Consider the following 24,561-nt stretch of genomic DNA (forward strand, 5'->3'; position numbering starts at 1 on the left):
TCTGAAGCACTTCGACAGGTACGCTTCTACACCGACTCCTTACAGGTTGTGAACCAGAACGAGCTGCATTTCCATAGTGCTCAGAAGAAGTTTCTTCAAGATTTGGGAATGGCGTCTCAGACAGCAGACTTCCTGTGGGGCAACTTGGTGGTTCGACTGCCTAGGAGAGGACGTAGGAATCCGGGGCAAGGCCAAGAGGTAACAACATTCGGGGATGCCTCAATTCTGAACAATGTTGCCGATCTACTCAAGCTTGGTCCTAAATTTTATGAGCATCCTTCTCTGGACAAGACGGAACTGCTCAGCCTCGTCAGGACAGCTGCCGGTAGAGCAAGAACAGATGAAGCTGACAGATGCATCAGAGAAGGTGTTGACTGCCTGCCCCAGCAGGTTAAAAAAGGCAACACAGTTCGGCTCCGCACAGCAGGGACCGTCCTTCGGAATGCGGGGCTCAAGCTGCTCCTATCCGACAAAGAAGGCGGTTTTGTCGTGATGCCTGGTGGCTTGTACAAGAGCAAAGCAGATTCGGCCATTCTAGGTAACTTCAAGGAAGTGCATGGAATGGCTTCTGCGAAGGTCAAAACAAGGGCTGTTCAGCTCTGCGAAAAAGCCGGACTCTCCAAGCTGGCCTCCTCCATAAAGGCCTGCAATGGAACCAGTCTTTCTGTGTTTTTCAGCGCCAAGACGCACAAGGAACTGTGCCCGTTTCGGGCCATTGTTTCTGAGCGCGGAACCTGGCAACGACAATTGGGAGTGTTCGTGCAAAGGTTTTTGTGCCTCCTTGACATTGATGACCCCTTCCTAATAAAGACGCCAGGTACTGTCTCCACCTTCCTCCGTGAGGAATGTCCAAAGGCTGTCCGAGCCCTTTCCGTGGACATCAAGGACTTGTATTATGCCTTGCCTCAAGATGATGTATGCATTGAAGTCGGCCATTGCATTGACAAATATGGTGTTCTTAGGTTGCAGAATGCATGTGGTATCAACGTCGACAAGTTTTTAGAGCTTTTAAGGTTTTATATGCTTTCCACTTTTGTTTCAATGGAGGATAAGCTTTTTATACAGAAGAAAGGTGCGTGCATCGGTTCATGTATAGCCCCTGTTCTTAGTGACATTTTATTAGCCAGCTATGACCGCAATCCTGTAACTAAGCTCAGCCAGACAAACACTGTAAAAGTGATGCGATACGTCGATGACTTTCTAATTTTTTACAATACTAACGCCACTGACGCGCAGCCTGCTGCTGCTATAATATTTGACATGTTCCGCACAGTTCTAGATTCTTTCGAATTGACCACGGAGCATCCGTCAGACAACCAGCTTCGTTTCTTAGACTTGGAGCTAACGTTCTTAAGCAATCATGTATGTTGGGGTTATGCTCCTCGGTCTCATAAGAACCTTCTTCCATTTTCGTCCGTGCACTCAAAGATTGTCAAGCGCGGTATAGCAAGATCCTGCATGAAGGCGGCCCTCATCCGGTCTTGTGACCACCAAGTGGAGGTAAGCTTCGAAAAGCAAGTAGCCAGACTGAAGCTCGCAGGTTTCTCAGTACCACTTTTGACCAGCATCGCTGAAAGCCTCGCAACGAACCTTAAAGGAAAGCAGTCGGCAGCTGCTCTATCTGAGAATCGCCCACGGCAAATGGTTGCGGTTATACCATATGCTAACCAGGTTGCGCACAATCTCGAAAAGGTTGTCAGCAGGGCAGGCGTCAGGTTGCTGTTTACTGCCAAAAATAAGTTAGGTAGCCTGTGCCACCAAGTCAATAAGGTAAGCATGAATAACAACAAAAAAGTTGTAAAAAGCAGCACAGACAGAGGTTTGTAGGTGATTGTTGTGACTGTGTGGTGTATAAGATCCCCCTTTCATGCAAGCGTTTTTATATCGGCCAAACGGGGCGTTGCATCAATGACCGCATGCGCGAGCACTTAAACAAATTTCAAAAACGGGCAAAAGATAGTCAATTGTCACTGCATTGCAATGAATGCGGCTGCAAGCCATCTTTCGAAGGTGTAACCTACCTGTCAAAATATCGTGATGACCGCGCACGCCTTATATCCGAAGCCTTCCACATTCACGTTAGTGGCGAAGCATGTGTATGCCTTCCGTCCATTTCTCTCCTTCCGAAGGAGATTGCCTTCCTATCACATTAATTGCAATTCCATCTGCGCATGCCCAATTCTGTAGAATCTGTGGTTTCAGATAGCGGCGGAGCATATATATGCTGACTGAAAGAATAAAGACACTTTGGTTGTTAGTAAGCGCTGTTGTTTGTGTCCCGTCACTCGTCCCGTTGTTTTGCGCTGTTTTTATTGCTCGTAAGCGTTAAGGAGCTCGTGTCGCAGAAAAGCCGGTGTCGTCGGCGTCAGCGGCGTTGGCCGTGAGCGATAAATCCCAGAAGACACATCATAAACAAAGACATCTTGCAAAATGGGCTGGTGGGAATCGAACCAGGGTCTCCGGAGTGTGAGACGGAGACTCTACCACTCAGCCACGAGTTCGTTCCTTCGAAACGAGACAAAATCGCCTCTAGTGAATGCGGTGTTGCCTTAGAAACGTGCTGTAGAAAGTTATACTGCGGTGTATATCGGTAATTTTGACCATGTAACTTACAGAAGTCGCAGTTTCACGAGTAGCGAAGTACGTTTCCGCTAAATTTCTTCTGCGTTCTGCACACACGCAGAGCCATCTTGCGGCAAACACAGAAGACCTCCTCCTCACAATGTACGGCGCTGCCCCGACACGTGCGGCGCCACTCGCCCCATTACCGCGTCCGCCTTCATGGCGCGTCGGGGCCCGGCTATATCTGCCGATCGCGACGTTTGGCTGGCGTAGCGCGTTTGAGTAGGCGGTGCGAACGGTGTGCGATAACGCTATCGCGTTCCACCCTTGAAGGCGAAGCTTAAGCGTCCTCCATTTTTTTTTCTCGCTTCTACTGCTGAACCACGCGCGGCCTTGGCGCGGAATCGTTTTATTATTTAGTAAAAATGATTGCGAACGACCTTTACAAGCCTCCACCGAATCTATGTCACGTGCAATTCCATAAAGAAAACGCAAAACGTCTTCTGAAATGATGAAATGTTTAGTTTGCTCTATATAAATGCTCGTTCCGGGCTTCTTGTGCATTCATACAAAGTTGCGGCACCAGGTAAGCAGCAGTCATTGCTGTACGAAGCTCCACTGGATGCTATCAGCTGAAGATGTAAATTACAAGCATGCATCATTTTGGTATATTGTCCTAACAGCAATATTGCGTGTAGACGCGAGACGTGCGTAAGGGGTCAATGAGAGGCATTACAGATAAATTCACATTTACATACATTTCGTAACAAACAGACTCCTTCGAAACAATGCCATAAAATCTGAAGGAAACATCCGATTTTCAAGCATCCCTCCCTTCTCGGGCGTTATTTCCTGCACTTTAAGAGCACAAATACACGGGAGACTGCACGTTTCCTAAACAACTTGGCCCCAGTCCACGCGATGGTACGCCAAGTACAAAGAGGTGGTCACAACACAGGATCTGAGCCAGACCATGTTACACGCTCGCAGAATGCCTTCTGGTCGCACTCAAGACAGATTCGTGGGTGCAAAGCTTGTTTTCGGTCGCTCAGAAGACAGAAATGTCAAGTTCTTGAGCTCCTCGGTGTTATCTTTTACGCGTCCTGCCGGCGCAAGCAGCAACACTCCCGCGTTATCACAATCCGCAATCGCTCGTCGCGTTTTGGACAAGCGTGAATACCGAAATAAGGTATATGATGTTGCAGGGCCATAAAAAGCGTCACAGACTTCTCGCACTAAAATTCAGTACACGCAAAACTAGCTCACCACGGCCAACTTGCTTCTTGCTAACAGCTTCACAACCCCAAGCGCGGCGAGCATGCCTCAGAAGTATCTCAAAAAGTTAGGAAATGAATCACAATAATTTTTGCGGTCAGAGAATGCGTCACGAACCTCTCCCAGTAAGATTCAGTACACACGAAACTAACTGCGGTACACAGCTGAGCTGCTTTTCGCTAACTGCGCCACTACGCCGAGCGCGGCCACTGTGCTTGAAAAGTAAAAAGTAGTGAAATTAGTTACAATAATGTCTGAGGTCAGAGGAAGTGCCAAAACTTGTCCCAGTAAGATTGAGTACATACGACACTGCGTCACACGACCGAGATGCTTTTCATCACAAAGCCAGGAGCGGCAAGCGTGCCCAAGAACTACCGAAATAAGTTATAATAATGGTTGGGCTCATAGAAAGCGTCGCAAACATCTCCCAGTACGAGTAATTAATTCAAGTTAACTACGCCTGGAGGGCGGAGCTGTTTTTCGATAACGGCGTCACTATATATAGGTACAGTTTTGTGCAGTAAGCCTAAACGTGCTTGAAGTGCGTCCCAGATTGTCAAACGAGATTCCTCACTTTGCTGTAGCCCAGTAGTGCAGCGGTGCCATGTCGAAATGCAGACAAAACACAAGAGAACGCCGGGAGCCCCCCCCCCCCCCCCCCCAAAAAAAAAGGAGAAAAAAGCGCGCTACATCCAAAACAGATGGGTCGCTGAGCACGCGAGCTTCACATGCGCAGCCGGCCTCGCTCGCTCCTGTGGCATGTCTGGCGCATGACGTATGCACGCGCGTCTGGCGTGCAGCTAGCTTGTTGCTAGGCAACGCAAGCAACATAAGTCGCAAAGTATAAGTTCATTTACACGCAAACCATTTGAGTTTTAATGAGAAAGAATAAAAAGAAATAAAACGTCTGTAAGTTCATTTCACATCTTTTTTTCTGATGCTCGCGTCAACTAACGGATGGAGTTGACACTAGGCGTGCCTGTTGCCATTTTTGCCGAGTGTCCCCTCTTGTTGAATTTCTTTCTCTATTGACACGTGGGCACCAGCGATTACTGTGGAACGTTCGATGGCTCATGTATGAAAGCTGACGCGCTTGACCCGCTGATCAGGTGTTCGACGATCGCCGACTGTGTTCGCCGCTGTTGCCGTTCTTTGAGTATGACTGGTTTTTGAGGGCACAAGTTCGCCCAATAAAACGCTACTTTCGTCATTCCCAGTTTTGCTGCTTTCTTCACCGTCACTACTACGTGACATTTGGTGGAGGTGCTAGTGCGTTCATGTACTGAACGCCCCCGCGAAGCCGCGATCCAAGCCCGAAGCCCGAAAACAACAGCAATGGCGCCCAAGACCAGCGGGCTAGCTGCAGACTGCAACAACTGCCCCCAGAGCATGGACTGCTGCCTGATACGAGCAGGAAGATCGTGGCCAGCTCAACAACCACAATGGCACCCCTAGCGTCACCCATCGTGCTTCAACAACCCAGTGAGCCTCCTACCTTCGGTGGAGCTACGCCGGAGGATCCGGAGACCTGGTTCGAAACCTTCACTCTCGACCTTCAACAACTGGACCACTGAGGTTAAGCTACGCCATGTGTACTTCTCCTTGGAAGATGCCCCGAGGACTTGGTTCGAGAACCGGGAGTGCACCCTTACAACATGGGACCTACTCCGCAGTAACTTCCTGAAGACATTTACGAGCGTTGTCCGAAAAGAAAGCGCCGAAGTTCTGCTGGAAACCCGAGAGCAACTACGCCATGAGCCCATAGCCATCTTCACAGAAGAGATGACCCGTCTTTTTCGGCAAGCCGACCCGGGTTTGTCCGAAGAGAAAAAAGTCCGTTTCCTGATGCGAGGCGTAAAGCAAGAACTTTACTCCGGACTGATTGGCAACCCACCGAAGACCGTAGCTGAGTTCTTCACAGAGGCAACGAAGATTGAGAAAACTCAGGAAAGGCGCACTAAGCAATATAACCGGCAAGTGCTCACGCCGCAGTGCACCATCCAAGCACTGGGATCAGGTGACCTCCAAGAGACCATCAGGGCCATTGTGCGCGAAAAACTGCGCAAGATGTTTCCTTCGTCGCAACCTCAGGTGTCCTCAGTCACTGACATCGTCAAGGACGAACTTCGACGGTCGCTTGGCGTTTCCGAAGTGCAGCCCGAATCACCGCTTCCGGTGCCGGAAGCGATGGGTCCCCCTCGGCGCTCGCGCCAAGGCCCTGTAACGACGCATTTCTGTCATACACCGCTGCCGCCATCACGCCCACCCGTCTTCTAGCGCAGCTACGCGAGGAAGACAAACATTTGGCGAGCCCCCAACCACCACCCGCACTGCTATTACTGCGGAGAAGCCGGCCTTGTGTACCATCGATGCCCATACCGTGACTTAGGACTGAGAAGGTCAAGCTGCAGCGTCCACGGCTTGGGGAGCGCCCACATGACATTGCCGACTACCTCGCCGTCACTCAGTGGAGTTGTCGACGACCGCCCCATTGGCCGTCACCAGGCCGCTACCTGTCGCCGCAACGCTGACCATACACTGGACGATCCCTAGGCCGGTCTGCGTGCCCATATCCTGAAAACTAAAAGCAACAACCGATGGAGGTGCGGTTGCTGTTCGTCGAACTGACGCAGATCTTCCGCCGCCGACAAAGACGCCGAAGAGAGTATCTCGACGACATAACAGCAATACGCCATCGTCCCGACGAAGTATTGAAGTGAAGAATACGCCGACGAAAGACGACCTGACGATGCCACGTACCAGCCAAAGGTCAACGCGATGCAGCAGTGATGCGACGCCAAGACCTAACTGTATACAACGCACGACAAAGAACCAGCGGCCTCGACGTGCTTCTCGACGGCCACGCAGTCACCACCTTAGGACCCCTGGAGGACACCTGATAACGCCAACTGGAATCTGCGCGGCAAGAATTACCGTTCATGACCGGACTTATCCAACAGTCTTCACGAAACGTCATTTTCGGCATGTACTTCCTGAACCAACATGGCGCAATCGCCGACCCTGCAGTCGAACTCGATAACGCTCTCGGAAGATCAAGCAATACCACCGGAGAGCTCTCTTAATCACCATGCCTTGAGTGTGCTCGAAGATCAAGTGAGCATCCCGCCTCGCTCCATCATTATTTACGTCGGCACCGAAACACTCACTGACCAACGCATGCTCGACCGTGCAATTTTTGTCGCAAGAGCTCGACTGCACGAAAGGAAAGCGCAAGTGATGCTAACCAACTTCAGCCAGGAGTTCAAGCACATCAACAAGGGCATGACTATCGCATACATCGAGGAAATTTTGGAAACCAGCAATGCGTTTGTCCTCTCTCGTTCTGCCACATCTACCCCGACGACCATAGTTCCGGAACCATATTTCGACATAAATCCAACTCTCCCCATGAGTAAGTAGCAACAGCTCAGAACTTTTCTCCGACAATACAAAGACTGCCCTTCGACGTCATCGAGAATTCGACAAACACCAGTCGCAAAGCATCGCATAATAGCCGAAGAGTGTGCTCGACCAGTCCGCCAGAGCGCTTACCGAGTTTAGACGCGAGAGCCGCGAGAGCGTGAAGCCATTAGGCAACAAGTCCACGATATGCTGCGCGACGACGTCGACATCCAGCCGTCGAAAAGCCCGTGGGCATTTCCTGTTTTCTTGGTGAAGTAAAAGGACGGAGCCCTACGTTTCTACGTCGATTATCGTCGACTGAACAAGATCACGCAGAAGGACGTATACCCCCTTCAACGGGTAGACGACTCATTGGATCGGCTCTCCAACGGTAAATACTTCTCTTCGATGGACCTCAAGTCTGGCTACTGGCAAATAGAAGTCGACGAAAGAGATCGCGAAAAGGCTGTTTTCATCACGCGAGACGGCCTCATGAGTTCAAGGTTAAGCCATTTGGACTGTTCTCGGCGCCTACAATGTTCCAGCGCGCGATGGACACGGTTTAGGCACAATTGAATTGGCAGACTTGTCTTGTTTACTTGGATGACGTCGTCGTCTTCGCGGAAAATTTCGACGATCACCTTAGGCAGCTTGCCACAGTACTAGACTCCATCAAGTCATCAGGGCTCACTCTGAAGCCGGAAAAGTGCCCCTTCACTTACGATGAACTTCTGTTCCTAGCAGGCACGTGCGTAGGGGGGGGGAGGGGACAGGCCCTCCACGATAATAAGCAGCATACCCCCCCCCCCCCTCCCCATCCGTCCATGCCACCACTCCTCACGCACATTCCTAAAGCTCCGACAAATCAATCTACTCGGCGGTCAACATTTTGCTGCCTTTTACAGCGAAAGCATTATATGACTTCTGTACTTTTTTCGGCGTCCGTCAAAAGAAAAAAATCACCATTTGGGCCGATCCTGGTGATAGTGCAAAAAGGGTCCAAGATCAATGGCACATACACCTGTGGACTCGGAAACACATAACGCGCCCTTCGATATCTTTGGGATGGGCCCACGTATGGGGAGTGCTTAACGCCTGCTTCACCTCCACCGCGGGTCGGCCCGGCATTGCACTACTTTCGGGATCGGGCCACGTATGGCAGGAGGGGAGGAGGCTTAACACTAGCTTCACCCCCACCGCGGGTCGGCCCGATATTGCACTATCTTCAGGCCGACCCGCGGCAGAGATGAAACACTTTGCTTTTCGTTTGAGAGCTTTGACTGTCGTCAGCTTTCGCGGCCATTCCATCTTCACAGAATGAAATGGTTGTCAATGTGTTTACTCCTTTTGGATGGTGGTAGTTGTCGGCACCTCCTGGGGTATGGAGGCCAGTTCTCTCATCGATTCGGTGCCCGCGCTATTAACTCAAGATGAGTTCAATTGTCACCATCTATCATCTGCAATACATTAGTGGTGCAGGTCGAGGCATCTCTCCTTTATGCCTCTCTCATTTTCTGTCACCATCTATTGCAGGAAGCAGGGCGTAGTTTATTGTTTTAATTAAAATATGTTATTTTATTTATAATAGCCAACACAATGTTTATGTCACCACTTATTCAACGATCACGCGCAACGCCGTTGCTTCGTTAGTTCAACCTCCTGTGTTTAGACGGATCCAGGGGCCAAGAAAGAGATTCGGTTCATAGGCAGCTGGTCTGTATGCTCGTGGAACGAGTTGTGGGCGTAGAAAACGCGCGTTTAGTTTTTCCTTTTTGCTTCATTATTTCCTCGAGTGACCGCTCTCCGCGCCGCTGGCAGATCCTCGGAATCATATAACCGCGATATAGGTTGGATTATTAAACCATGAACTTATCAAACCATGAAGATTTTGATCCTTTGTGTAATAAAATTGTCTCATTAAACGCTTCGCCCAGGCCATTTATTTTCAGGAGTAGTAGATCCTTACGAATTTTTTTGTCCCTCCTCTTGTCGACCGCTGCTTTTCATGTTCATGCCATTTCAAGCCTATGGAAATGCCTTCTATTGTTTCGCGCCTTGTTACAAAATTTCGTGTTACTCGATGTTATGTAATATTCGTCGATTTATTTAAACACTTTGTGCATGACTGACCGTCGTCCTGCTGTTTTGCCAACTGTAACGGGGTCGGGACCTCGTTAAGCTGCTTAAGCTTTTAGTCCCGTACTCCTCCTATCCAAAGGAAATAAAGTTGATTGATTGATTGATTGATTGATTGATTGATTGATTGATTGATTGATTGATTGATTGATTGATTGATTGATTGATTGATTGATTGATTGATTGATTGATTGATTGATTGATTGATTGATAAGGTGGAAAATAAAATAATGCTGAACAGCGTCCATCATCGGACCCTGCAATAACCGTTAAACCCATAAGCAATATGACTGTCACCCGTTACCTTGTCTGGCTTTTCCCTTATTGTACAGCACTTTTCGTACAAAATTGGCAACTGGAAACAAGAGGCGCAAGGTGTTGAGAAATTAAGGGATTTACTAAGGGAGAAAGCCAAGGCAACAAGAAGACAGGGAGGAAAAGTGAAAATTCTTTCTGAAAATATGTATGGATCAACATCTTTTTATTTGAAAAGCAGAGAAAACGCCGCAGGAAGTGGAGCATAATTCCGTGTGTTTTGAATGACGCTTCTACAGTTATCGCTCGAGCCGCTTGACAGCCACTTCTATGCTGTGCTAATGTGGGTGTTTTTCTAACCTTCCGCGGTTGGCGCAGTACGTCTAGATCCGCAGCGTCCTGCGCTCTACGCGGTTGTACGGGACTGGTGACTACGCATCGTTACGCAACTTCCCAAAATAACAACACTAGTCGGTTTTGGCACTTGGTAGAGCAGTAAATGAGGTACCTAAAATAACTGTGATTGTATCGCAAATAGATATTTCTGTATAATTATTCCAGAGGTAATTCAAAAAATGCTACTAGAAATCTTAGTTTTGCACTTTTGCTTGTTAACTTTTTCTTGGCAAGGTTCTTCCTGCGCATCTTTCATGCGCGAGTCCATTTGATGTGATTCTTTGTTTGCCAAGTAAAGGAGAGGTACATCTCACAGGTACGCCTGTGAGATACACGTTATTTCAATTCTCTTTTGCGGGTCTACGCGTCTTTATGGCGAATAGTGGGCATTATTCACATTTCTACTAGGAAAAGTGCCTCCTCCCCCTCATTTGCATGGTAAAGTTACCTTGGGTAGCCCCCCCCCCCCCCCCCCCCCCCCCCCGCTTGAAACAAATCCTGCTTAGGTGTCTGCTTCCTAGGCCACGTCATCAGCAAATCTGGAGTCCGCCCTGACACGCTCAAGACAGCTGCCATCGCAAAGTTCCCGCAGCCCATCCACAGGAATTCAGTGCGTAGATTACTTGACATGTGTGCTTATACTACAGGCGCTTTGTCAAGGACTTTTCACGCATCGCTGAGCCGCTAACGCATCTAACCAAATGTGATGTCGAGTTCAAGTGCGAAACGCCGCAGGCCGACGCATTTCAAGAACTGAAAAGACTCACGCAGTCGCGTCCAGCACTTTCGCACTTGGACGAGGACGCCGATACCGAAATCCACACTGACGCCACTATCCTAGGCCTCGGTGCCATCCGAGTCCATGGGAAAGACGGACTTGAACGGGTGATAGCTTACGCTAGCTGGTCAGTGTCAAAAGCGGAAGGCAATTATCCTACGACCGAAAAGGAATGCCTCGCCATTATTTGGACTACAGCGAAATTCCGCCTTTAGCTATATGGCAGGCCGTTCAAAGTCGTCAGCGACCATCACGAGTTGTGTTGGATAGCTGAATTAAAGGACCCTTCAGGACGAATGGCGCGGTGGTCCCTCAGACTGCAAGAATATGACGTCACTGTAATCTACAAGTCAGGACGAAAACACGGATGCCTATTGCCTATCACGCTCCCCTATTGACCGTCCTCCGCAAGATGACGAGGATGACAACACCTTTTTTGGAATAATAAGCGGGGAAGACTTCGTTCAACAGCAACTAGCAGACCAGGAACTAAAAGGCCTCGTCGGGCATTTAGAAGGGAATACGGGCGTCGTCCCCAGGTCAGTTAAGTGCGGATTGTCTCCGTTCGCGCTTCAAAAGAACCTAGTCGTGAAGAACTTCTCACCAGTCCGAGCCAACTACATTCTTATTGTTCCGTCAGGGCTGCGTCCAGAAGTACTGCATTCCCTACATGACGATCCGACCGCTGGGCACCTCGGATTCTCCCGTACGCTATCTAGGATACAGGAAAAGTATTACTGGCCGCGCCTGACCGCTGACGTCGCCCGTTACGTCAAGACCTGCCGAGACTGTCAGCGACGCAAGGCACCACCGCCAAGGCCAGCGTGATTACTACAGCCGATCAAGCCTTCTTGCCGACCTTTTCAGCAGATCGGGATGGATTTGTTGGGACCGTTTCCGACGTCAACATCCGGAAGTAAGTGGATCGTCGTGGCGACGAACTACCTCACCCGCTTCGATGAAACATAGCTCAGCCGAAAGGTAGCGCAGCCGAAGTGGCGAAATGTTTCGTCGAGAACGTCCTGCTGCGACATGGTGCCCCAGCTAACCCAAACCATTCTGCAGTACAGCCAGACAAGCCACAGGAGGACAACCGCCTACCAGCCGTAGACGAATGGTCTCACGGAGCGTCTGAACAAGACCCTCGTCGACATGCTAGCAATGTACGTCGACTTCGAACACAAGACGTGGGACGCGGTCCTGCTATACGTAACCTTTGCTTACAACATTGCGATGCAAGAAACAGCACAGATCACACCATTCAAGCTGGTTTACGGCAAGAATCCGGCTACTCTCGACGTCATGCTGCCGCACGTCTGTGACGAAGAGAATCTTGACGTCGCCAACTAGCTCCAGCGCGCCGAAGAACCCCGACAGCTCACCCGCCTGCGGATCAAGAACCAGCAGCGTACCGACAGACGACACTAGAACCTTCGACGACGCTACGTCGAGTGCCGTCCCGGTGACCGTGTTTGGGTTTGGACCCCTATACGCCGACGAGGACTTCGCGAGAAGCTTTTGCGCCGCTATTTCGGACCCTACAAAATCATCCGACGCATTGGCGCACCGACTATGAGGTCGTGCTAGACGGCATTTCGCTATCACAGCGGCGTCGCTGACGATCTGAAGTAGTCCATGTCGTGCGACTTAAGCCGTTCTACCAGCGCTAATGAACTTTGGGACTTCGCGTAGCTGAACTTTGAACCTTTTATGGAATGTGTTTCTTTGGACTTTGCTTCTTTGTTACTTTTGTTTAATAAGTGTCCTTTCGTGTTTCACTCTCCTGTTACGTTTGTAGCACCGGGACGTTGCCTTTTGAGAGGGGGGCATTGACACGTGAGCTTATATTTTACGGGTGAGTGATTTTCATAGTCTAAAAATGTTATCACTCAGCACGGGACGCGCCTGCCCTGTATGGGAAGTTTCTGGAATGTTACCGATAGTTCTATCCGCTGTCTGTTGTCGCCGAACCTTGTGTAATCTGATTCCACGTATACGCGACGCGAATGGCGTAGAACTTTCTGGGAGACACGCGGGCACCAGCGATTACTCTTGAACGTTCGATGGCTCATGTATAAAAGCTGAGTCCCTTGACCCGCTGATCAGATTTCGACGATCGCCGACTGTGTTCGCCGCTGTCGCCGTTCTTTAAGTGTAGCCTGTTTTTGAGGGCACAACTTCGCCCAATAAAACGCGTTTTGTTATTCCCAGTTTTGGTGCATTCTTCACCGTCACTACAACGTGACAATATTTTCGTGGGGTGCGGCGAGTGAAACGTATTTCGAAGATTCGCTTATGTATTGAGCACCTGTTTGCCCCCTATATATGCTTAAATTGTTTCGCGCCGAACCGGTAAGGTTTGGTTCGGGTTCAAGCATGTTCTAAGAATATTGGTTCGGGTTAGTTTCGGCTAGAATTCCGGGTCAGGTTTGGTTCGGCGACGTGCTCACGAGGACTGAAAAACCGTCATAGTGGCTGCTTTTCTAGTATGTTGTACATTTTTAACAACCTTCCCCTCGCGAGGCACGGACGTTTCTGTTGGTTAAAAGGCGCAACTCTTCCAACCAGGGGCGTAGCCAGAGGGGCGCATTGGACAGGTGCCTCTTTCTTTCCCACCCTCCCCCACTTGAAATTTGTGTGCACAATGCCAGCTGTCGTAAAACGACGTGCGACAACACCCGCCTACCCCCTCCCTCGATCAAATGCGTGCCCCCCCCCCCCCCAATAACAACAGAAAGAAAGATGCTGGCTACACCACTGCTTACAATATTATTAAGTGAATGCACCAGATTTTCAAATAAATTTAGCGTTAACTGACTTGACATTCAGATCATTCTTATTCAGGCATGTGTAAAATGTTATTAAGAGCGAGACCCGCCACTGCTGTTTCAAGCGCGCGCTGTTCGGAGCCACAGGCGTCATCTCTTTCGCCGCACAATTCATCTCTCTTGAAGCTGCAAGAGTGAACAGAATTTGCACTGAATTATATCAATTTTTTACGTGCTCCTGAGACCCAATTCTGGAAAGCACTGGCAGGATTGATCTCGTGGACCTTGTTGCCAATCGAAGCCACCGTAAATCAAACAAACGAGTTGAGGGAAATTCTGCAAGTGCTCTCCAGGAGAGCTTCCCTCAGGAAGCGTCATTCGCTTTTGCAAATTTCTGCGTAGATATATATCGATTGTTTCAACCTCTGTGGATATGAATTCCAACTCGTGCTGCCATCTGCTACCCTTGATACTGATAACGTGAACATGCTGGTGGGGGCTTTGGTCGATTTCTTGATCCAAACTTCTCCTGCGCTATCAACATAGCCTTCTATACAATCGATTTGCTGCTGTCGTGTAGCTTTCTGATAAGTTTGTTATACGTCACCTGTATTGTTTTCAAACAGATAAAAAGAAATAAGTAGTGATACATATATTGTAGTGTTCCGCTTTTCAGGTGGGCTTCGGGAACAGGGGGAAGTCCCCTACATGGCAAATCGCAATGTTCAGGTGGCTAGTAAAAATATCCAATCATGAACTATCTTATCGCGTCATAACACACATTGAAACAGTGAAATTATAGCTGGGCAGTAGTGGTTTTGTATGTTAAGGAGAAATTGCATAGGTTATGTTAGCGATATTGTGTAATGCCCCCAAATTCTGCTAACAACTGTAATTGCATTGAAGTTAATATAGTCGCGAACTGCAGATTAAAAAGACGCTTTTGTAAAGCTGCTAACTGAAACGCCAATATATTTTTGTAATTTAGAAACTTAGAAAAACCTGAATAACTGGACGTCGCGCTTGTCATGCAGATCATTACCGCTTTTTCCAGCGGTCCACATGTAAATGTTAAACAGCACCATCTGTCAAGGAAAATTTTTAAAATTATGTTTGCACAAAATGCGTACACGCACGCTCACACGCCTAGACAGTATATAAGTCACTAGATGTGCCAGCGAAGCGTATGGCCAGTAGAACGTATTATTTAAGCTCCAGTACATCAGCCACCTGCTGCACTCAGTTCTTTTTTTTTCGATGCTTGCTTTACAGGCGTCGCGCAGACATACACAACGCATTTCTGATGGGGCCGTCGCTGATGATGATGCTCGGCAGCCTCTGCAGCTACTGGACCGGTACCTCCGCTCAAGCACTCATGGAACTCGCAAAGTACGTACCTCACTTCTCTGCAGCGTCAAACATAGAACACATATTAAAGTTTCGTCCCATATTCAAATCAGGCTGTCTCAATACTATAGGTTATGTCTGATATTCAGTAATGGCAATGCAAGCTATAAACTTAAAACTGTCGAAGTGGGATGGAAAAAAGTTATGCACTGGGGGAACTACAGAACGGGTTCAGACCAGGCAGACGCTTAGAGGATAATGTGTGTACTAATTCAGTGCACAGAGATTTGAGTAGCTAGGAGTAGACCTTTATGAATGGCAATCCTAGTTATTAAGGAGCCTACGACATTGTCTATAGGGAATTGTAATGAGATATTCTCGTGCTGGAAGGCATACATGACAATTTGGTGGAGCTGTTGAGGGAGATATATAGAAACCGAGTACAAATTGTATGGAAAGGCTGAAAATGTAATTAGGTGGTGGAAGTTCACCAACTACTGGAGGAAGGATGTTGTTTGTCTCCATTGATGTTTATGTTAAGGGCATAGAAAGAAGTCTGGAAAACAATGAATGGTGGTTTGATTTATCCTACATGCGTAATGGCCAAATGGTGCAACAGAAGGTCCCCAGACTGATGTATGCGGAAGACTTAGTGTTACAAGCGGACAAAGCAAGAGATTTACAAACACTTGCGAATACCCGTGGCAGCGCAGCGACAAATCTAGGCCTTAAGTTTAGCACAGAGAAATCAGGGATTCTCTTTAATGAAGACACGAGTAGTTTATCATCATCATCATCAGCCTGGTTACGCCCACTGCAGGGTAAAGGCCTCTCCCATACTTCTCCAACAACCCCGGTCATGTACTAATTGTGGCCATGTTGTACCTCCAAACTTCTTAATCTCATCCGCCCACCTAACTTTCTGCCGCCCCCTGCTACGCTTCCCTTCCCTTGGAATCCAGTCCGTAACCCTTAATGACCACGGTTATCTTCCCTCCTCATTACATGTCCTGCCCATGCCCATTTCTTTTTCTTGATTTCAACTAAGATGTAATTAACTCGCGTTTGTTCCCTCACCCAATCTGCTCTTTTCTTATCCCTTAACGTTACAGCCATCATTCTTCTTTCCATAGCTCGTTGCGTCATCCTCAATTTGAGTAGAACCCTTTTCGTAAGCTTCCAGGTTTCTGCCCCGTAGGTGAGTACTGGTAAGACACAGCTATTATACACTTTTCGCTTGAGGGATAATGGCAACCTGCTGTTCATGATCTGAGAATGCCTGCCAAATGCACCCCAGCCCATTGTTATTCTTCTGATTATTTCCGTCTCATGATCCGGATCCGCCGTCACTACCTGCCCAAAGTAGATGTATTCCCTTACCACTTCCAGTGCCTCGCTACCTATTGTAAATTGCTGTTCTTTTCCGAGACTGTTAAACATTACTTTAGTTTACTGCAGATTAATTTTTAGACCCACTCTTCTGCTTTGCCTCTCCAGGTCAGTGAGCATGCATTGCACTTGGTCCCCTGATTTACTAAGCAAGGCAATATCATCAGCGAATCGCAAGTTACTAAGGTATTCTCCATTAACTTTAATCCCCAATTCTTCCCAATCCAGGTCTCTGAATACCTCCTGTAAACACGCTGTGAATAGCATTGGAGAGATCGTATCTCTCTGCCTGACGCCTTTCTTTATTGGAATTTTATTGCTTTCTTTATGGAGGACTACGGTGGCTGTGGAGCCGCTATAGATATCTTTCAGTATCTTTACATATGGCTCATCTACACCCCGATTTCGTAATGCCTCCATGACTGCTGAGGTTTCGACAGAATCAAACGCTTTCTCGTAATCAATGAAAGCTATATATAAGGGTTGGTTATATTCAGCACATTTTTCTATCACCTGAGTGATAGTGTGAATATTGTCTATTGTTGAGTATCCTTTACGGAATCCTGCCTGGTCCTTTGCTTGACAGAAGTCTAAGGTTTTCCTGATTCTATTTGCGATTACCTTAGTAAATAGTCTGTAGGCAACTGACAGTAAGCTGATCGGTCTATAATTTTTCAAGTCTTTGGCGTACCCTTTCTTATGGATTAGGATTATGTTAGCGTTCTTCCAAGATTCCGGTACGCTCGAGGTCACGAGGCATTGCGTATAGAGGGTGGCCAGTTTCTCTAGAACAATCTGCCCACCATCCTTCAACAAATCTGCTGTTACCTGATCCTCCCCAGCTGCCTTCCCCCTTTGCATATCTCCCAAGGCTTTCTTTACTTCTTGCGGTGTTACCTGTGGGATTTCGAATTCCTCGAAACTATTTTGTCTTCCATTATCGCCGTGGGTGCCACTGGTACTGTATAAATCTCTATAGAACTCCTCAGCCACTTGAACTATTTCATCCATATTAGTAATGATATTGCCGGCTTTGTCTCTTTACGCATACATCTGATTCTTGCCTGTTCCTAGTTTCTTCTTCACTGCTTTTAGGCTTCCTCCGTTCCTGAGAGCCTGTTAAATTCTATCCATATTATAGTTCTTATGTCCGCTGTCTTACGCTTGTTGATTAACTTAGAAAGTTCTGCCAGTTCTATTCTAGCTGTAGGGTTAGAAGCTTTCATACATTGGCGTTTCTTGATCATATCTTTCGCCTCCTGCGGTAGTTTACTGGTATCCTGCCTAACGGAGTTACCACCGACTTCCATTGCACACTCCTTATTGATGCCCACAAGATTGTCGTTCATTGCTTCAACACTAAGGTCCTCTTCCTCAGTTAAAGCCGAGTACCTGTTCTGTAGCTTGATCTGGAATTCCTCTATTTTCCCTCTTACCGCTAACTCATTGATCGGCTTCTTATGTACCAGTTTCTTCCGTTCCCTCCTCAGGTCTAGGCTAATTCGAGTTCTTACCATCCTATGGTCACTGCAGCGCACCTTGCCGAGCACGTCCACATCTTGTATGATGCCCGGGTTAGCGCAGAGTATAAAGTCTATTTCATTTCTAGTCTCGCCGTCTGATGACGAGTAGTTACGTGGTGTGAATTCATCACCAAGCCATACCCGTAGTCAAGCAATATAAGCACCTCGGCGTATACATAAACGAAGGAAATACTGATGCAAGCACCCAACAAGATCCTCTAAAAATAAAGGGAAGCGAAGTGTAGCAATAATGAAACGTAGAACACTTTGAGGCCACAATAAATATAAGGTGGTGCGTGGAATCTGGAAAGGAGAAATGGTACCCGCTCCAACGCTCGCAAATGCCACTCAATGCTTAAAATCGATATCTCGTCGGGGTTGGAAATTCACCGAAGATAGGTGGGCCGGTTGGCTTTGTATGATTATGCCTACGGTGAAACCACAAACGAGGCAGTACAGGGTGACATTGGTTGGGCCACTTTTGAAGTCAGAGAAGCACAGTGCAAAATAGGTAACGTACGCCTTCCAGAAGCGCTTGGATTTAAAGTGGACGAAAGCATCAACGGGCCAGCCATAGGGATAAGCAAGAGACGTTTAGAGTAATAGTGCAAAAAAAAAAAAAATGGTGACGTTTCACTATGTGAACGCAGGTGACACGTAAGCGTATGGGTGCTATAGCGCATACGAAACTATCGGCCATCGGTGCGCCTAGACGCCTAAACTGTCCGCATCGCAGATCGCTTTCAAGATAGGGCTCGCACGGCCACGACATAGCAGCAGCCGCCGGAGTAGAACGAACTAGATAGCGGTATAAGCTAGATAGAGACGTTTAGAAGAAGAAAAAAAATTAGGAAATGTATAGAGAAATGCTAGAATGAAAAGCATCTATAGCGTACCTGATTAAATCAAGCAGGCAAGGTGAATATTTGTCAGCGCCCGTATCAAAGGGGATGCCAATATATGGTCATCAACACCGTCATCGCTGGGTGTCCAATGGCAGTATGGTTTCACGGCCAAAAACCACGTAGAATGGCGCGGCAGTGTCGGGGCTTGGGGGAATTGCAGGCAAACGTGACGTAGAGTAGTACAAGATGTCAGTCGCGGTGGTCTGATGAAATCTGCATAGAGAGCATGTCCTTGAGGGTACATTGAGAGGGAGTGCCTACTGGTCAGAAATTTTTATTCCAAATTTTTAGAAACCTTTTGCTGAAATTAAAATTTCTATATTGGAAGCTGGAAGGTTGCTGCTTGTAATGAGTTAGTTCGCGTATTTTTCTCTGGAGGACCTTAATGGGGGCTTAACTTAGGTCTGTACATCGTCAAAAAGTGACTTTTTGCCAAATTCGGAAATAATTTTCTTAGAAAGTACTCGGAAGTTTCATACTGGAAAATTATTTTGTAGCATTAAGTATAGGAACGGGAAAAGTATTTCTAAATTGTCGTAGCTGAAACTTTAAGGTTGTCCATGTAAAAATATTTGAAACCGCACATGTATTTGCTTTTTAGCTGAGCCAATTAAACGCGGAAAATTAAATGAAACGTGCCAAAACCACTTTCTGACTATGAGGCACGCCGTAGTGGAGGACTCCAGAAACTTCGACCACCTGGGGCTCTTTAACGTGCATCTAAATCTAAGCACACGGGTGTTCTCGCATTTCGCCCCCATCGAAATGCGGCCGCCGTGGCCGGGATTTGATTCCGCGACCTCGTGCTCAGCATCCCAACACCATAGCCACTGAGCAACCACGGCGGGTCATAAAAGAACCACGCCAGTAGAATATTATAAAATAAGATTTGTCGTTTTACCTGGTTTTGCACTAGATTAAACGTAATTTACCTCCGACCAACTTTTATTTCTTCGCGTAAGCTTCAAAGAGCGCTTACGTCACGATAAGAATTTTTACAACAAAAATACATTGGTGAAACCTCATGCACACGATCACCAACAAGCCTTTTTGTTTTCTTAGTATTTTTTTTTCAGAGCATTCGGCGACGGTCACTTTTGGGGCCTGAGACGTGAAGTTGCCCAGCTCACGGTGGCTATTCCTTTCTTTCATAATAACTAAAAATAAAACATTGAGTTGAATTAAATTATGAAAGAAACAGGGCGGTCGTGTTTAGCGCTCTAAATTTGTCACATAACCACACTATAGTAAGCAGAAATTTACGTGTAATTACTCGTAATTAATTGTAGTCAATTGCTGGTTTTGGTAGTTTTGTGTTTGATCGATTACTTCGTTTATTTGGTAACGCTAAATGTGATTCAGTTTCTTTCTTCACTAACGAATTGCATGTAACCAGCTGCCTTATTGACGAGATAAGCTGTAAGAGGCGGCAAAGCATTTGAGTTTGGTGGGAACTACTCTAAACGCCTTCGATCGTGACACGCAACAGCCTCGCGGTTGCGCATGCTCAGACGGGCAAACCCGGATGCTCAGGATTGGTTTCGTCACCGTGACACTTTACCAGATGCTGATCAACGAAATGAACCGCTGCGCTGCTATGATTCCATAGTGATGGCCGCTTTTAGCGTTGATGGTAGGAAATAACATGTAGACTTTATTTTTAGTACGGCAATGTTTGATTGGTTGATTGATTCTCTAGTGCTTTATGTGGCAAAACCACGATTTTGATCATGAGGCACTCTGTAGTGGGGGACTCCATATTAATTTTGACCACCTGGAGATCTTTAACGTGCCCCTAATGCGCGCAGGACACGAGCGTTTTCGCATTTGGCCCCCGTCGAAATGCGGCCGCCTCGGTCGGGATTTCATGCCACGACGTCCTGCTTAGCAGCGCAACAGCATAGCCGCTCAGTCAGCACGGCGGGTAACACGGCAGTGTTTAATGCCGAGCCTCAACGAAAGTTTGTCCCATGTGCGTACGTCACGCAATAATCATCACGCAAATCCGCAAATTGCATGGCGGTACTATGCCGTCTTGTGCCCACCCAATGGTTAGGAAAGTAGGCATTTAAAGGTGAGAAAGGTTTGCTATATTAATAGAATTGCACTCTTGGAGACTTATATCTGTAAGGTTTAGATATCATTGGTTTTGCCACTGAGTAATTCTGTAGATAATATGGGCGGCAGCCAGCACACCTATAAGGATATTAAAGGTCTTAGTGCTTGGAAATTTCTTTCCGTCATACTTTGTCGTTTTGTGCCCATTAGGAGCTTTACAAATAATTCTTGAACCTTCCTTTTCTCGCTATTTCCCTACGTTATAGAAATTTCGCCCGGTGTCATCGGTGAACTAAATAAGGCACCTTGTTTATGTTTCTTCAAAAGGAGGGCCAGTAAATGGGTCATGTGTAAGCAAAGTGCGAAGCGTGTGAGTTAAATGTGCCCCTTACAATGAGTGTTGCAATGCAGACTTGTTGGCACGGCATCTTGGAGCACGATTGTAGCGGAACGGACGAGGACGCAAGAAGGCACACGAAAGACAGGGACCTTCAGGCGCCTTAATTTTTGCGTCTTCGTCTGTATGCGCTACGATAGTATTCATTTGGAATAAATTACGTATGCAAATACTGCGGAATGTTATGAGTGTGTTTAACGAGTGGCGCAACACTTAGCCCGCTGCAGTGACGAAAATAACGCCAGCAAAATCAAGTTTAGCGAACATGAAGAGAAAACTATGGAAACTTTGTGTGAGAAGTGAAGTGAATGTGGACTAAATACAACCTTTGTACATAATTTCTTTAACATGTGCTGTGACCATGTTACGATATGTTTCCACTGTGCCGAGGGAAGCATACGTTACACAAAGTTTACATTTGGACAAAATAAAGGGAACCCTATGAGTCAGGTGTAGGCAATATTCAACGTGTTTCTGTTGATCACGCCCTGTGCAATAAATTGCGTATTTAGGCGCTCCAGAAAGTCTATAATTGAGTTCAATGAGTGTTGAACTTTTCCCCACAGTTGTGGCATAACTGCCATACAGAGCGTACAAAGGCTGAGTGGGCTCGTCGGCTGGCCGCCAGTCAACATGACCAGCCCGTTGCTTTTTTACATGCAGTTTTTCCTGTTCAGCACGACAGCGGTCAGCGCATTGCAAGATTCAACGCCCTTGCTCATCACCACGGCAGGTTTATACGGAGACTGCGCATACGCACCGCCACACCATGAAGATCGCTGAGCGTCAATGCGTCCAGACCTATCGACATCATCAAGAGCGCATATAAGAAGCCAGCCGCCACCAGAATCTTCCAGTGGGCTCGTCGGCTGGCCGCCAGTCAACATGACCAACCCGTTGCTTTTTTACATGCAGTTTTTCCTGTTCGGCACCACAGCGGTCAGCGCATTGCAAGATTCAACGCCCTTGCTCATCACCACGGCAGGTTTCTACGGAGACTGCGCATACGCACCGCCACACCATGAAGATCGCTGCGCGTCAATGCGTCCAGACCTATCGACATCATCAAGAGCGCATATAAGAAGCCAGCCGCCACCAGAACCTCCCAGTGGGCTCGTCGGCTGGCCGCCAGTCGACATGACCAACCCGTTGCTTTTTTACATGCAGTTTTTTCTGTTCGGCACGACAGCGGTCAGCGCATTGCAAGATTCAACGCCCTTGCTCATCACCACGGCAGGTTTCTACGGAGAGTGCGCATACGCACCGCCACACCATGAAGATCGCTGGGCGTCAATGCGTCCAGACATATCGACATCATCAAGAGCGCATATAAGAAGCCAGCCGCCACCAGAACCTTCCAGTGGGCTCGTCGGCTGGCCGCCAGTAAACATGACCAACCCGTTGCTTTTTTACATGCAGGTAAGTAACAAAGCTTCTACTGTTAAATCCAGCGATAGATGTTTCATCCAGCTGACGTGCACACGCAGCCTTTGTACGCTCTGTTTGGTTGTTCATGATTTTGTCTTCCCTCTTCTAATGCTTTCTGGGGACGTAGAGCCCAATCCTGGACCTGGGGCTACGACTGATGAACTGTTAGTCGAACTACTTAATGGTCAGAAAAATATAGAAAAACGGTTAGATCAAATTGAAATGAAACTAAAGGTAGTTGAGGAGTCGGCATTGGCTATTAAAGAAGTCAGCAAAAAAAGTCTCTGGCCTCGAGAAAAGTGTGCAGAGGTTGCAGGAGAAATTTCTCGACCTAGAAGATCGTTCCAGGAGGAACAACCTTCCCGTTTTTGGGGTCAAAGAAACAGCTGCCGAAACTCATGATGATCTGAAGCAAGCTGTGTTACAGGGCATGTTTAAGAGCGTTCTCGGTGTCACAGTTTCCTCGGCTGAACGACTTCATAGGATCGGGCGCAGACACGGGACTAGACCACGCCCAGTCATAATCAAGATTTTCGACCACCGCGAAAAAATGGCCGTACTACAGAATTGTTTCAAACTAAAAAACAAAGATATTTCGGTCTCGGAAGACTTCTCAGCGCCCACAAGACTTAAAAGAAAAACTCTGGGATAGCGCCTCCGAAATTAGAGCTGCTGGGGGGAAAGTCCAACTAGTGTACGACAAAATTAGGATTAATGGCGAGCTATTCCGATGGGATGGCACAAGTGACAGGATTCCCACAGGCAGACAAACTGAAGAAAGACGCCAGTCACAATGAACCCAAACAGATGCCCAAAAGCCGCTCCGTTTCATCAACCTTAATGCACGTAGCATCGTTAATAAAGCTAATGATATTGAAAGTATCATTTTAACACACAAGCCACATATTCATATAATCACGGAAACTTGGCTTCACCCCGATATCTCCGAGGAGGAAGTAACACCTCCAGGTTACGGAATTCATCGTAAAGATAGAAGTTCGCGCGGCGGTGGTGTTGCAATTATTTATCAACAGTCATTACTCGTGTCTAGGTTACCTGATATACCTGCAATCGAGTGCGTGCTCATTAAAGTATATATCGATGGGCACACTGTTAGATATGGGGCCGTTTCCTGAGCCTACGTCGAGTTCCCCAGACTACATCGAATCGCACCACTGCTAAGTAAGGAATGCAGAAGCAGATGCCACATTCCTGAGGCAATGCGCCGTGACAACCTAGCAGTGTCGCCCCGTCCGCCTTTGAAGAGGGCATTGCAAGTCAGCAAGGCAAGACCGCAGGGTGCCGCCGGGTGTGACACCACCGCACGGGCGCCTACCATTGGCCAAAAATGGCGTCATCTGAGCGGGCTCGCCCATTGGCCGAACGTCATTTTAAGCCGAGACACCGAAGGGCTTAAAAGACTCAGACCGGGAGCAGCAGAGGAGCATTCTAGAGGATTCCTAGAGCATTCCTTGATTCATCTCTCTCGAACTTCTTGCGACGGGCCGCAGCGTCCGAGTTGCTGCCGGCCCGTAATGACTCTAACACTGTTAATTGACTCTCGCTGTAAATATTGTAAAATAAACCTCCCAAGTGTTTTTCATCCCGAAGTCCCCCTCAACTCCTACAAGTGGCGCCAGCGGTGGGATTTCCTCCAACTCCTACAACTGGTTGCTAGCGGTGGGATCGCCCCCTAATGCAACAACACTGTAATTGTAAGAGGCTTCTACCGTCCCCCTACTCAAGATAACTTCTTTCTCGAGCTTAACGAATTCCTTTGTTCTAGCAAAAGCTATTCTTGTAATGTCCTCTTGGGTGGTGATTTCAATATGCCTTCAATCGACTGGAGTACTGATTTTCCTGAGCCCCTTTCTAGTGCTGCTGAACCTTTTGTCGACCTCGTAGTGTTCCATGATTTAGCTCAGTTAGTAAAAGAACCCAC

The 24,561-nt window shown here is 47.6% G+C and overlaps 1 protein-coding gene across 1 annotated transcript in view; it reads left to right on the plus strand.

Moving 5' to 3' along the window:
* Positions 1-24,561, plus strand: part of LOC140216321 (uncharacterized) — an 84,209-nt gene that overhangs the window by 30,612 nt on the left and 29,036 nt on the right. Inside the window, exon 4 of the mRNA XM_072286695.1 lies at positions 14,845-14,961. Coding sequence (XP_072142796.1) covers positions 14,845-14,961 — 117 coding nt within the window. The remainder of the gene's footprint in view (positions 1-14,844; positions 14,962-24,561) is intronic.

Source organism: Dermacentor andersoni, chromosome 3 (genome assembly GCF_023375885.2).
Source record: "Dermacentor andersoni chromosome 3, qqDerAnde1_hic_scaffold, whole genome shotgun sequence".
Taxonomy (NCBI): Eukaryota; Metazoa; Arthropoda; class Arachnida; order Ixodida; family Ixodidae; genus Dermacentor; species Dermacentor andersoni.